Consider the following 16,325-nt stretch of genomic DNA (forward strand, 5'->3'; position numbering starts at 1 on the left):
TTACTTTGTTAGTGGGTTGATATTCTCGTTTTTAATGTAAAAGTAACGATTGCTTGTCCGTTAACTTTTTAAATGGAATTTGATGCTTTTTATCCCACTTATAATTCTTGTCATAGTCTTAAGACTATGACAAGAATTATTTAAGGCTTACGTAAATGAATAAGTCTTCTCATAGCATAAGGTTTTAATTTTTTGTTATTCTCTGTTGTAATTGTGTAGAAAATGTTTCATAATATATTTCTTGGAGTTCTTCCAGAAAATAAACTTCTTTACTTAAGTTATTGTTTCTTTTCACTAGTGGTAAACTTGTTTTTTTTTTTGCGTTTTGTAAATTCTATGAAACATAAAAATTATTTTAATATATTTTTGATGAATTTGTTATTGCTTAGTGCTTTTATAAAACATTTAATTATTTAATCGCCTTCTAATTGACTAATTTAATTACGTAATTTAAAATTGTAGTAGTAGTTTACATTGGTCGTCTTATTTGTTAGAACTTCCGAGTATTATCATTAGACCAGAATGATTCATGTTTTGTTATTTATCATATGTAATAAGTATCATTAAATGTACGCCAATTACCGATAATTTATTCTTTATATCTAACTCGTTCATAGTTAATAAATAAATACATTTGCAATCGTCATATTTCATGATTTTTATAAGTTAAAATTAGACGATTTTGTGGGGATGTGGAGATAGCTGTAACCGAATAAATTCTTTATTTCCGATTTTAGTATCCTTTTTGTTGTGAATTTTCTTATTTTTTTCCTTTATAAACTGCGATGTAATTTTGAACTGTAGTGGATGAAATATTGAGTGATTTTAGGTTTAATTTTGGTAAGTTTCGTAAATATATTGAGTTTTAGGTAGATTTCATAAGAAAGCTACCTATTGTAATGGGTACCTGATTCGACTTCCGGAAAATTTCGACATATCTTCGCGTTTCACATCCCCTAGACCCCAAAACCACCGTCAGATCAAAAGTTTATATATACATCCATACATATACATATATATTTCACTTCCTTGTGGAAACGATAACCGCCGTAATTTTGCGCCTATCACTTTCAAATTGTTCCCTAAAACTAATTCGTCCCAAAATCTCGGTCGAGTTCGTTAACGGCCAAATCGGGTGAAAATGGGGGGGGGGGGGGCTTTTTCGAAAAAAACAAAATATCGCTATAACATTCTTATCGAGTAAAATATCGAATTCGTTTAAAAAGTTCGTACTATTTTTTTGGATAAGGGCCTAAAACTTATCTAAGTAAAGTTTTTTGATGTCACCAACCATTGGACCAGGGGGTGGAAAAAATGGGGTTCCGAAGACAAAAAAAAAATCCTACTTCCCTTAATAGGCACAATATCGAATCGGTTTAAAGTGGTCGTTAGTCCTCTAAATACTATCTAAAACTTTTGTTTGTAACAATTTTTGATATGACCAACCCTTACGGCAAGGGATGACCAAAATGTTGCTGGAATTGTAAGAAGATGATGGGGGCTTGTCGTATGCTAAACATGTGAAACTTTTTTCTCATGCAACCATAGTCGTATTGAGTAAATTTGAAGTTTTTCTTAACTTTAAGGTGGAAATCTTTTTTATCTCCTACTTAGCACCGGTGAAATCTACCTCCGCCTTCTGGCGTGCCGAAAGGGATTTTTTTTTCTGATGGCGACAATTGAGTTCCAAAACATGACACAATAAAATCTAAATAATTACGTTAAAAAATTTTGTATTTATTGATCCTGTAAAGAAAATATAACGTGCTTTTATGTTCAGCATCCTTTCTTAATTCCCTTAAAAAGGAAAAATACATAAATCTCTCTCACACACACACACACACACACACACACACACACACACAGAGAGAGAGAGAGAGAGAGAGAGAGAGAGAGATAATCGTGTAACTAAGCGAGTCAGGTTTTAATTTAATTTTTTTTCCAATAATGAATATGTTTTTATGTTTGTTTAGGAGATTCGTGTATGTCAGAATTTTTAATAATATTTACAGCTCATTTGATGACGTTAATACCTTTGAAATTATTCTTTTATCGAAACCTATTTTTGTTCCAATAAATATTACTAGTTAAAGGGGCTAGTTAGGAAAAATAGATCAGAAGTGCATAACTTGTCTAAAAATTTCCGCTGTAGTACCATTTTAATTTTTATAGTACACTTCTTATAGAACTAAATTGTTATAGACATAATGTTGTATATGACATCTTTTTTTAATCGATATTCAAAGAATAATTTGTTCTTAAATGCGGTTAATTCAGAATCCTGTTGTAACCTACCCTAACACTATGAATGTAACTCCCACCTCCAAATTAACGCTATAAATTAAATACATATTCCAGGTTAAAAATTTTAATACACCAAATTTTATTAGTTAGCTTATATTTATTAGATCAGAATTTTGACTGGACCTTTTACCCAGTCTGAATTGTCTATCGTCTCCTTATGTCTGAGTGACATAAATATCAATATTTACGTAAATAATAGGAATTCATTTAATTTGTTCATTTCAGTGTTAAAAACGATAGATAACTGGGTGTGTTTAATGTTTTATGAAAACAGTTGGTTAATTTATACTATAGTATATCATTTTTAAAAATACACTTTACTTCGTGATTTGTTATTTTTACTGTGCTTGTGACACAGATGCTTATCAGATGCTCACCGACTTTCAACGTAAACTGGCATTTCTCGTTCGAGAAAATGATCTTTGTCGTCTGTTCCTTTTCGTTTAACGTATGTGAGCTATGGAGTTCGCTTTTCGTTTGCTTCATTCTACAACTTCCTAATTTAGTGTAGAATGTCAATTTTTCTCCTGATTTCTCTTTTAATAGCCCAAATGATTTCGCTCGAATTGATTACTCTGAAAAGGATGGAGATATGATTCTGTGGCCTCAATCTCTTACTTCTTTATCTACTATATAAATACCTTCTGAATGACAGATTTGTTGAAATTTCGGTTATAAAAAATACATCTTTTAAACTAACCTCTTTCGGTATTCCGGTATTTCTAAACACGAACATTTATCCAAAAACAATAATATTGTATAATAGTAGATTTGGAAAGGTTCTACAAAATCGTATATACTGACTAGGTAAGCAGTCGTGTCTTGATGAACATCAACACTACATTTTAATATTATCACTAGCTACGGAGGCGTGCCGTAGGCACGCCCTGCAGCTAGACCCTCCGGGCGAGTTGCCCTGGTGGACGGCGTCTCGGAATGGGATTAGTAGGTGACCAAAATTGATTAATTCTTGTGTAAAAATATTTTTTTTTTGAATGGTGAAAATTGATATAAAGAAAGTCAAATTAGAAATCTAACTCTAGAAATTGATACTAACGAATCGGGATTTTCCGCTGGTGATCGGTTCATTCTGGTGCCTACTTTTTAGTTATACTTCATTATTTTATGAAGAAAAACAATCGCATAAATAAATAAAATATATGTAACAACATTTTTAAAACACCACTCCTAAATTAAACACTCTGGTAGATTTTAGAGCGAGGTTGGACTTTGTATTCATAGGTGATGAACGAAGACAACGCCTTGTAGCTTGTTCAATAATGGTTTAATGAATTGTCGTCTTGACAGTTAATGAAACATAACGTACAACTTGACATATAAAAATAAAAAAATAAATAAAACATTAAAGCTAACGTTCATCCGAGGAAAGAATGGAATCCATCCGGACTAAAAGTATGACGTGACCGCCTTGGATGAGATTCGAGCGCCGAATGCTAATAACTATGAGTAACTGTGATTGTCCATCCGGACGAAATGAAAAATGCGACCGCACTGCGCGGGATTTTAACGTAGAATGCTAGTACGAGCTTAACTTTCCGGTGAGCGCTAGCACCCACTAGATCGCAGCACCGGACGGCTCGACATGGAATGGAACACACTCCAAAAGGTAAAAAATAATTTTAGGACGGTATCTCAGAATGGATTTGACAACAAGCTTTGGTGATGATATGTAAGATTATGTGAAAGTCATAGTTTCAAATTAAAGATTTGATGTTTTTGCCAATTTTTCTCTTGCGTGTTTGCACCTCACTCTTTAGGCCATTCATCATGCATAAGAAAAATTCCCAAAAACATTAAATTTTTAATTTGAAGCTATAAATTTCACATAATCTTACATATCACCCTCAAAGCTTGTTATCAAATCCATTCTGAGATAGTCATAAAATTATTTTTTACATTTTAGTCCGTTTAATTTGAGTGGTGTTTTCAAAAAAAACTTTTAACATATTTTTTATTTTCTACTTTTTAGTGAATGTAAGAATTAATGTAAGAATGGTTTTTAAAAAGTTTTTTATATATTTTTTATTTTCTATTTTTCATCTTCATAATTTCATACTTTACAGCTGCGCTAACGCTAACGCACAGCTTTGAGCGTATCTAGCGAAAGATCGGATCGGTACGTTTTACAGTGGGTGAGCGCAATCAAAACATAGGACCAAGCGATTTAATTTCCGGATTACCAAGATCCGGTCGATCAAGAGTGTACCCGATGCGTTAAACAGTTAGCGCTCGACCTACTGATACATACGCCGTTTGAATCGTGAAAATCGGACGAGCGGTTGACGAGATATTACGGTGGCGCCCCGGGGCACTTGAAAATATTATCATCCGACGGATATCACTTGGAGCGGATGGGATCTCGTTATGGGGGTTGAAAAAAATTTTCGCAGCGCTAGAACCGACCATTTTCGAGATATTTGCGATTTTCGTCCAAACATTCGAATCCTGTTAAATAGTACTAAATTTTCCCAAAACTTCGACATATATTTCGCATATATATATACGGTTTATCGATATATGATAATATAACAAGTGTACACCTGACCACCTCGAGACATGTACTAACGAATCGGGATTTTCCCGTTAGTGATAGGTTCATTTCGGTGCTAAGCTAAGGGGGACGCACGCACAGACATACATACAAATGCCGTTTAGTAGGGTACATTTTGTGGTAAATCTGGAGCAAGTTTGTTACTCGACCATTTCCCATTTCTTTTGCCTGCAAAATGTCAGTTTTTACCGCGAATTTGTGAGATGAAATAATATTACAGCAATTACAGGAAAATTTTGCTCATCCTTTTCGAATTACAGTTTACTTATAGATCGTTACTATTAAGTTTTTCTTCGTTAATTAACAGTTAGTGAATTTATCGGTAATGTTCGTGTGTTTCTTTTAAATATTTAATCCGTGCTGATAATATTTATGGCGTAATTCTCTGATTGTTCCACGTATTTTAAGCGAACTCTACTTATTATAATTCAGAGTTATCCAAAATTAAAAGTGAATATTTCTAACCGATAAAGAATGTATTTTTAATTAAATCAGGGTTTCGCTTTAAATACGTACAAAAGAGACATTTTTCTTCTTATTAAAATACAACTAAGCGTATCCGATTTGAAAATTTAAGTATATCTTCCTTTTCGAAATTTTTTTTAAGAGTTCTAACAGTATCACTTCCTGCTATCCCAGAAAGTTTATTCGCCAACTTATGTTTCGGCTAGTTTTTTACTACAGATTTGTACCTAGATTCTGAAGAAAGATATGAATACACACGACATTCTGGATTAACAACTGATACCCTTACCTTATATTTTACCTTCGTTTCAACAAAGCTTCTTCGACATAACGTTCCGTGATTTATCCAAAGTTTCTTCCGGAGCGATATTTTCAAATAGGGATCGGGGACGGTCTATTGCGCTAGAATCATTATAATATATTAAATTTTTAAAACAGTAGTAAGTTTATGCAAACCGGTATTGAAATTTTTATAAATATATATATATATATTTTTATGAAGCCTGATGTATAATCTGCATTATAAAAAATTCAGCTTTTCAGTATTTAAGTATAATCTAACACAACTGTTTCTACTTGGTATTTATATACAATGATGTGTAAAGGATAAACTTCCATTATTTCTAATATTTGGGGTTCATGTGTAAATTTATTTTTAAATTGTTCATAATGCAAAAATGATCATGTAAGGTATTAATCTACATTTGAATGAGTAGCGCTAGAAAATAGCAGTTCATAGTTTTCTGTTAACAAAATTTGAAGCATTATTATAATTATTCATTTTCCTATAGCATTAGTATTTTGTTGTACGAGGTGTATGAGTATTATTTGATGTTTCTATAATGAATAGCAGTCAAGCTTTAAATGTTGTAAAATACATAGTTGTTCTTCAGTGCCTTGCGGTGTATGATTTTGTTGTTTAAATAAAAACGCGAGGGAGTTGAAATCAATCCTCTATTATTGTAGAAGTCCGAAAATCTTACCTCAAGTAAAAATTATTATTAAGAAAAGAACACGTAATTCGAACTCAGAACCTTCCGTCTGTAAGCCGAGATACTACCTTTACGTCACAAGAGTGCTACTTTTGTTTAATGAACATTTTTTAAAAGGAATTATTTATATCTTGTCTTCTTTACTTTTATTTCCCTTTATGAAATCTGTACATTTTACTGCTAGAGTTCATTTATTAATTAAAATTTAAAATAGAATAAAACAATATAAATAATGTTATAACGCTTCTGTAGTATAAAGAATTTGTAAGGAATCTGTGACTGATATCGGTGCACCATGAGGTTAGGTTAATCTTGATTTTATTGTCGCTTAGTTTATGATTTTCTGTTTTAATTTATATGTAACTGGTGTTTTACTTTCTACAAAATTAACAAAAAAATATTTTAGTGATTAACCATCTCTCTATATATCTACTGATTTTTGAATGACCGATCTGAAATTATTTTCTTGCATCTTTCTGTTCGATAATTCTTACACCGAACGTCTGTTATAGAGTTAGAAAAGTACTTAAAAATTAAACTTAAACGAATACGTTACTGAAAAATTGATTTAACTTCGTAGAATCGTAGCGGAAGTTTTCATTTGTCGGTAAATATAAGTGACATTCTCAGTAATTTATTGGAATCTGATAGCGAGACAAACGACATTGTGCATACAATACTTACGGGCGGCGAGTTTGGCTGCCCTGCGCGGCACGCTCGCTGACTGCATCGAGTATTATAGTAGCGTCGAATTGAATCGGAGAAGGGCCGACGAGCGTACCGACCGTCGGTTAGCGTCTATCAGTTCTTGTGTTATTGTCATGTATTTGCGCGCGTGTGCGAACGAGTGTTGCAGTGTGAGTGCATGACGACGTATTTGCGGGGGTCCAGTGAATCGGGGGGCCCTTCATGGATTACAATCGCCCCCCAATTCAGGCCCCCTTACCGCCTTCACTTTATTACTACCATCACCATCATCATGGTTAGTAAGTTGTACAGACTACAATTTTTTCTGATATAATACTTCTATTGAAAATATACGATGACATTTTATTATTGTAATGTCCTATTTATTTCGTATATAAATAACGATCTAAACCGCCTGTGCTTACCCGTGTAAATACATATTTAGAAAATATTTTGTAAAGTAGTTGTTTAAATATATTAATTGTTTGTTAGAGTAATACATATCGAGTATATTTTATTTTGATGTACCGTTTACAGTGTATTTTTAATTGGCCTTTCAATTTTGTATAGTACGATAAAGGAGGCGGATCTGTTTGTAGATATTATATATTTTATTAACGCGAATGGTCTGTTTGTAATTTCATTCCGTAGCTTTCGTTGAATCTTTTTAAGTTTTCCTTTGAATGAAACCATGAAGATACGATGTTTACATTTGAAAAGCCAGGCTATGTAAAACCACATGATTTGACGATAATCCTGACCAGTATACTCCGTATTCAATCAGATTTTACCGATTAACATTCTTTGTTTTACGATCATTTCCTGCATAAATATGGTCGGACACGGCCTGTATAATTTTCGATCGTTCACTAAATATATTGTATAATTTATTCTTTATTTTTGAATTTTTTTTTCAATAATAAAGATATAATTTTCATTATAAAGAGTAATATAATTTCTTTTTGATAAAGTAGTGCTATTATTTTTAAAGCGAGATGAATATATCGTGTAATCAATCGAGTAGTGATTATACACACACGGAAGCGTATTTTGTTTGTTTAGCGTATTACGTTAATATAATATACACATGTTAAACCGTGTATACAGAGACCTTGAGTATGAATATAATTGCTAAAAAATCATTTATTTAATATTAACTATTATGATTTATGTATGTATTATTTAAGTATGACATTGGTAAAAAGTTGTATAAATATTTTTCTTGCTTATTATACCTTGCTTATACCTTTAAAAATCATATTTTTATTGTTTTACCCCTTCATAAAATTCTTTCGTGAAGGTAGTAGACGTTTTAAAAATAAAATTACTATTATCTCTTTCATTGTTAATATTATTTCATTTGTTTTAAGCAGGAAGAAATCTTTAATAATTAGGCTTGAAAGTGAAGTGGATTCAGTATCTGATCGAGTTTGGCTTGTATGAATCGGTTAAAGCCTAGTTTTAACTGGTTATTTTTCGCAGTAAAAATTGTTTCTTATTTGATAGTACGATGTTCATTATTCAATAGTGGGATATATTTTGGTTCGTCCGTAAAAAAAATCAAATGTATTGTTGTCCTACTACGTTTATTTATTAATTCCTAACGGTAACTACAGGGACGTTCGGTTATTATGTACTCTTTTATACGAATGTAATGATTTCGTACCGTTTAAAAAATTCCAAGCTTACAGAGTTTCGAACCCACAACCTTTCGAATAAAAGCCGTAGACTAGTACTGCTACCGTTGCTGAGCGATACTTGAATTTAAATTATAATCGGGAAGTATTTTATCCGCTTAAAAGAATTACAGGTTTTTGGGATTTTGTCAGTCCTGTTGGAAGTATGCATCTCTTTATGGTTAATCTTTTTACCTTGCTTCGCACAGGCATTGCGAGATATGTAGCCCAAGTCATTACCCTTAACTTTTTCACAGATCCGATGAATATATTTATAATGAAAAAATAAAAAATCCGCACAGAATCTCAGTTTATTTTTTTAATAAACTTAGTTATCCATTCTTTCTAAAATTAAAAAATACGAAAGCGTTATAAAATTATTTCTTTTCAAAACTGTACCAAGCCCCTTCTATTTAAATTTAAGGGGATTTTCAAAAACGGCTGAAAATTTTATAAACTAGTTTTGTTTGTATAAACAGGTTCCCGGAAGAAAGAGCTAAAATTTTTGTATTTTCGAATAACAAAATTAAAAGTAATAAAAAATTAATACGAATAAGTGCGTCAGGTCGCTTTGTGTCGTCGCGTTGAGGCCTAATATCGGGAAAAACTTAAATAAGACGTAGCGAGGTTAAGGTAATTCTTTATCCCTTAAAGTTCATTTAAACAGGTTTTTTTAATAAGCCTAGTTAGACAAAAAGAGACTTAACAAATAGAAAGAAATAAAAAAATTGTTTGATGTCGTGTCTATGGCATAGACGAATATAAATTTCTGAAAGAGAATATACACATCTACTTTTTTATTATAATTGCCTTATCCACGCTGAAGTGTAATTAAAAAAAAATTATGGATGTCATTTTGTGTATCTGACAAATTATTGTAGGTATTAATTTTATCGTAACACACCACGAGTGCTCGGATTAATAAATCGCGTAATTCTGGCTGATATTTTTCTAATATGCCTTTAAGTGAAATCGTTGAATTTTTTCCTCAGTTTTGTTAGAACTATTTTATTTTGTATTTTTTTTTTTAAGATAGATAATTAATATGTTAACACAGCCTTAGACGATTTTTGTCACCTGTTTGTGTGTTGGTTTATCCTTCGTGTAAATGAAGTAAGTAGTTGAAAAAGTGGAATATGTACGTACATTGTTTTCTCTGTTCCACAGAATAGTCAATGAAAAGATATTTAATTAATAATTAAAACATCCACTTACCAACAATTCTTATATATACTTGTTCAAGCACTTTCAGAATAAAACTCCATCATCAGGAACTAAAAATGTTTTATTTATTTATTTTCTTTAAATGGAAAAGATCTTTCCATTAGATTTTTGTTGTAGAATAACTACCTCGGTCTAATTAACGTAGCGTAATTTAAAATATTGTAAGGCATTATTTACTTCAGATACTTTTGTATAAATTATAATATTTCGGCATACACCTTATGCGTTTGAGAACTAATAAATTAAAAGTATAACGGATTTCTCATTATTATTACAGTAACTTTCGTAATTTCAGTGTCGATAGATTTTAATGAATAGAAGTTTTGATTCGGTCGTTTGCTGTTGACATAAAGGACTGGCTTTCCCCGTCTACCGTGCCATATTAATAACACAACCTCTTTTCTCTCTTCCATTCACCCGGTTGAGTTATTTGTGGAGTTTCACTTGTTAATGTTAGTTTATCGTGTAGTAACAATTAACTGAAAATGTCTTTAGAATGATGTGTACTCGCTTTGCGCTGTCTCGTGACGCAATAGCTCTGTAGGTGATTTTAATAACCCACCGGGTCGGTCTAGTGGTGAACGCGTCTTCGCAAAACAGCTGAGTTCGAAGTCGAGACTTCCAGCATTCAAGTCTTAGTAAAGGCTTTTATACGGATTTGAATACTAGGTCGTGGATACCGGTATTTTTTGGTATCTGGGTTTTTCAGTTAACCACACATCTCAGGAATGGTCGACCTGAGACTGTACAAGAATACACTTCACTTACTTATATTCATAAATATCATTCTCATTCATCCTCTGAAATAATATCTGAAGGTAATTCCCGGAGGCTGAACATAGTAAAGATTTATTTAGATTTGGTTGAGGTCTCATTTCATAGTTTGTCGCCCAACATTTACATTTAGTTCGGTATGGCTTCCATTTATAATGCGACATTCTCGTACATCCCACCTGAAGTCGATTTCATTCCAGTCTGCAACCAGCAAGTCGGGCGTTACCTCTGCAGCTGCGGCATTAATTCAAAATCTTACTCAACAAGATCAGCAGGCAAAGGTGGTACATAAAAGCCATCTTTAATGTAACCTCACAAGAAAAAATATGAGGGGGAGAAATGGTCATGCAATTGGATTTTCACGCCAATTCACCGACCTTGGAATCGAGTATCAAGAAATTCTCGGACGACTTATAAGCAGTAGTGAGGTGGTGCCCCGTCTTGCTGATAGTTGGCGTCCTTCTTGGTCATGATCGACCGTCTAATTGAGGAATTAAAAAATGTTGAAGCACGTCCAGATAAACGATACCATTTACGGTTGCCTCCTGGAAGAAGAACGAGCCGTTCTGTCAGGTAGAAAACCTTCTTTTTCCTGTTTAGCCTCCGGGAATCACCGTCAGGTATTACTTCAGAGCATATGTATGAGTGTAGTGTAGTCTTGTACATTCTCAGTTCGACCATTCCTGAGATGTGTGGTTAATTGAAACCCAACCACCAAAGAACACCGGTATCCACGATCTAGTATTCAAATCCGTGTAAAAATAACTGGCTTTACTAGGACTTGAACGCTGTAACTCTCGACTTCCAAATCAGCTGATTTGGGAAGACGCGTTAACCACTAGATCAACCCGGTGGGTTACTCGATCTTATTTACTTTGCTTTATTTACACGTTATTTGCGTAATCTTATAAACGTAAAATTGTGAACAAATTAATATTTTGGCATTTTATGCTAGTCAGATTTGGGTTTCTCACACCTTAAACTGTACGTTAATTGGACTTCAACATTTAAACAATACGGATTAAATTTTAACTTATTTTTGGCAGCTCTCTTTAAAGCGGGTGATCGATCGGCAACCATTAATTCGTCCGGCGTATGCGAGGTTTTTTATTACCTGGAGTCAGTTTTAGCAGTGGTTTAATTAGATAATCTATTGATGGACTTAATGTCTTAGTATTCTTTTAATACATACTTTTAGTTCATGATAAACAGAAGAAGAAACGGTCTGTGGAGAATTTGGTAGGTAATGAAATGTTTAAAAACTACTCAGATTATTACCGTAAAAATTTTAAAAATTAATTTCAACTGAATGTTTGTTAACAATCTAAATTCATTACTTAAACATTCAGATTTATTATTCTTCTAGACTTTTCAAGTTCTATTCTCCGTATCATTGTACTGAAACGGTGTGAAACATTTTTTTAAATTTTTTGACCAACTCGTAATTTGGATTTTTGCAATGATAAAATAAATCTATATCCCAGATTTTTTTAATAAAAAAGAATTCATTCTTTGTAATAAGAAATTTAAAAAAAATACACTTGATAAGTAGTCAAGTAGCCGAGTTGATATTAGTACAAGTGCATTTTCAATTATTCTTGTGGAAAAAAGGATGTTAACCTATACTCAGTTACGGCATATCTGTGATCAGTTTTTTAAAAATACTATGGTATAAGAGATTGATTTTATAACCGATCCATTTTTGCATTATTTGTTGAAGTTGTTAAAAAGAATGAATATTTTTAAAGAGATAAGTAACATGTAAATTGACAACTACCGTTATGAAAGTGCGAGTTTAAGGTAATTTCGATATAAATGTAAGGCATTACCGGTTGTTGGTTAATCGTTTGAATACTCTCATAATAGAGTAGTGATGTGGTATGATGGTTTGGAAGACGACAGCTGTGCCGTTTCCTGTTCGTCCAGGTGTCACAAACACCCTGTCTGTCTGCCTGCCTGCCTGCTTGCGTCCTCGTCGCCTGGTGCTTGCCGAATAAATCACTTCCGTCAGGGTAGTTTGTACCACCGACACAAACGAGCTCAATTACCGTAACATGATAAACAATCGTTTCCTGTTTTATTAATATAGTAATGTTCTGTTGCTGTCGGTTCTTAAGAACATTCATGTAATAAAGCATAAATTATGTACTGCCGTAACTCGCTTTTCACGAATTTTATTTTAGGCGGATCCACATACCGGAGTGTTACATGTTTTTCATTGTATAATTTTTTTTAAACCAGTGACTCCCAAACTGTGCGCCGCGGCCTCTTCACAGGGGCGCCGCGAAATATTGTAAAAGCTTCATAATTATTTGAACGAAGACATTTATAATTATTAATTTAATGTTAATAAAGTAAAAAAAAACGTTAAATAATGAAGATACACGAGTTTTATTTATTTTTATCTCTTACTTACAAGTAAATAAAATATTTTTACTTAGGGTAGGGCACCATGGAAAAATTTTAATTGAAAATTGGCGCCACAACTTGGAAAAGTTTGGGAACCACTGTTTTAAACAGTAAACAGTATGATGTAGTTATGACTCAAAATATTAGCAACATTAGTTAAATTAGCGTAGATTATAATTCTCGTAACTGAATAGTACTGTAGTATACGCTGCTGTTAGTACTTTATTGTAGTTTAAGTTTGCTTCATGTTTTAATGTAGGTCAACCCAGCAGTTAAAATGAAATGTTACTACTTTGTAATTATCTTTGACCCTTTTTCTTAGCCATGTGTGTAATACTTTATTTTGTGTAGAGATGACTTCTTTTTATAGCCACTAAAAATAAAAAAAAAAAATATGTAAATGAAAGGTATCACATGAAGAATGCAGGATATAATATTTTAATAAAATCATAACTTATGAAAACACACACACTCACACACACACACAGAGAGAGAGAGAGAGAGAGAGAGAGAGAGAGAGCATTTAATTAAAGTAAAAAAACAAAATAAAAATTCAAATAACTGAGAATTAATTCTTATAGTTTAAAGGCAGCAGCAGTTATAAGCCAAAATGGGAATCACAGTTTTTACCTGATTATTATATCTTGAATTATGAAGCATAGATAAAATTTTCAATAATAATATTTTTTTCTTTTTTTTATGAAAGACTGGTATCAACAACGCCATTAACCGAGTAGAAATCGGTAGTGTATGAAAAGATGTCATCCTGACCAGGATTCAAACCCTGAACCTCCACACAAAATGCTGAGATGCTACACCTAATCAGCCATGGTGATTGACTTAAAAATTTTAATGTATTGTCTTGATGTCAAAAGTTACATTCCATTAAATTCTTTCTTTTTTAGGAATAAAATAGTGCAGTACCTTTACACAAAGATATGGTGGTTGTTAAAAAAGCTAAATAACTGAAACTGACACCTGTCTAAAAGCTATCTTTGTAATACAGTTTTTTCCTGTTGTTCAGTTGACAGTGAAAAGCATTAGATATTAGTATAAGTTAATTTTCAATATAGTGGCTAGTTTATATATATTCTTGAGCTCAAAAATACTTTAGAGCTTCTTCTTATCATTGAACAGGAACCAGTATATCAAGAAAAAATTGTACCCATACAGAATTTTGGTAAAACCTTTCACAGGTGGCTTAGATTATATATTTTGAATTTAATTATATTATTTGAAATGTAAAATCATTCAGTCTATATAATAATTTAGTATATTAAAAATATGATATTTAAAAAATAAAATTTTTTTTGTTTTATATGTACAGGGTTACCAAAACCACAGGTGAGTGTAGCTGGAAAGCAACATGCACAGCAACACCGTGGTGCTGCACCATTACCAGGGGGTCATACTGTTCCAGGACCAGGACCAGGTGGTCCTACATCAGGAGGGCGTTCCTTTGCCGCAGCTCTTCGAAATCTCGCAAAACAAGCTGGGCCAGCCACAACAGGTAAATCTTCAGATGTATTTTTCCATGAAACTTTTTTTTCTTAGTGTCTGAACTTTATTAGATATTGTGAGAAATTCTGTGATGATTCGTGTCACTCATTTTGAAGATTCAAATACCTATTTCTAATTTTAAAAAAAATTGTACTTTTTTTCAAACTTACCTCAACCTTATTGAATATACATTGAATTATCCCATGTATTGAAGAACCTGGATTGCTGTTCCTTGCTCTTGAATTTTGTCTTCAACCGATAAATATGAGACATGTTTTTTAAGATGCATTTTGAATTTAAAACAACACTAAAAGATAAACATGATTTATTTTAGCCAAATTACTTTACAAACTTTACTTTTTCACATAATCACTGTTGATTTTACACGTTTCTGATATTGTTTCAACAGCTTCCTTATTCCATTGTTGTAAAAGTCTGCCGTTTGTGTTTTAAGTCGCTTAGAAATGTTGTTCTTCAGTTTTCAGTTATTTTTTAGTGCTGAAACCTAACCCATTTCTTTAACCTGTTCAGGATTAACATATTGTAAATCCTGATTCATGCACATACTAAGTTGAAACCCCTGTTAGTAAACATGGCAGATTCTTTGCATTTGTGTCCAGGATTTATTACTTCTCGTTGTGTGGACAATGCATGAAATTTATGTAATATAAGTGAAATAATTAAAATTTTGCTAAACAAAAATTGAGGTGATGGATATGAAAGCAAATGTTCTAGTGATAATTTTGGTAATCATAATAACATGTCTGCGAGTGAGGTTAGATTTAGTGTATTTATTAGTAGTGAAACTGCATCAACTTTGAATAATAATATTAATAATCAACAGAAATTGAATTTGAAACCCCCAGTTACAATTTCAAATGAAAAAAAATCCACCAAATAAAAGACAAAAATTTACACGTGTATCTCAAGATAATCTAATAGGCTTTTAGAACGCTAGTAACATGATTTTATTCTCTCTATTTTCTGTTTGCTGCATCCTGTCAGTAGTGCAGATAGTTCTTTTTAAAGCCTGTAGAGTGCAGCTCATGTCAGTGAAAGAATTATATTAGTCGCGTTAACACAATGATAGTACTTAAACAATAGAGTTCTAAAACAAATTTATGTGACTGTAGTCTGTGCAGACAGTTTACTGCAGTTGGGTAAGTGCAACAGCAGTCCCGAAAAGATTAAATGCATAAATAAGAAATAATCATTTGCTGCGACTTAAGGACTTTAGGGTCCTGAACCCTAGAATTTCCTTTGAGGTCTAGGTCATCTATTCATCAAGACTTCCCCAGCCGTATTTTTCTACCAGTGGAACTATTTTGACTTCTGAGTGAGGTCTTGGCTCCATTGGATGGCAAGCAGTGTCTTTTTGTTTTGAATGGCATATCTAAGTTTCAGCAGGGTTTCATAATAATAGTTGTTTGCATGTGAGAAAATCAATTGACATGTTTTTCTTAACCCAGCAAATATGGACATGGTTTTTAGAACAGATGGTGCTTGCTTAACTTCTTTGCTTTTGAAGGGGTTGTCACTGTTGCATAAGTGACTGTTATTTTGAGTCTGAAATTTTTTTTTGGTTTGATGATATCATTGCATAAACATGAAGCTTATGCGTGGGATATGGAAATTAAATTCTGTAGCGTATGAAAAATACCATGCCTGACTGGGATTCAAACTCAGGACCTTTGGGTGAAAGGCTGAGACCTCTCCACTATG

General features: G+C 32.6%; 1 protein-coding gene across 3 annotated transcripts in view; it reads left to right on the forward strand.

Moving 5' to 3' along the window:
- LOC142322169 (uncharacterized) overlaps nucleotides 1–16,325 on the forward strand; it is a 184,507-nt gene that overhangs the window by 116,837 nt on the left and 51,345 nt on the right. For all 3 annotated transcript variants that reach the window (XM_075360941.1, XM_075360946.1, XM_075360956.1), the window contains one exon: nucleotides 14,431–14,613. In XM_075360941.1, the coding sequence (XP_075217056.1) occupies nucleotides 14,431–14,613 (183 nt within the window). The remainder of the gene's footprint in view (nucleotides 1–14,430; nucleotides 14,614–16,325) is intronic.

This window comes from Lycorma delicatula, chromosome 1, assembly GCF_047948215.1.
Source record: "Lycorma delicatula isolate Av1 chromosome 1, ASM4794821v1, whole genome shotgun sequence".
In the NCBI taxonomy this organism is placed as follows: Eukaryota; Metazoa; Arthropoda; class Insecta; order Hemiptera; family Fulgoridae; genus Lycorma; species Lycorma delicatula.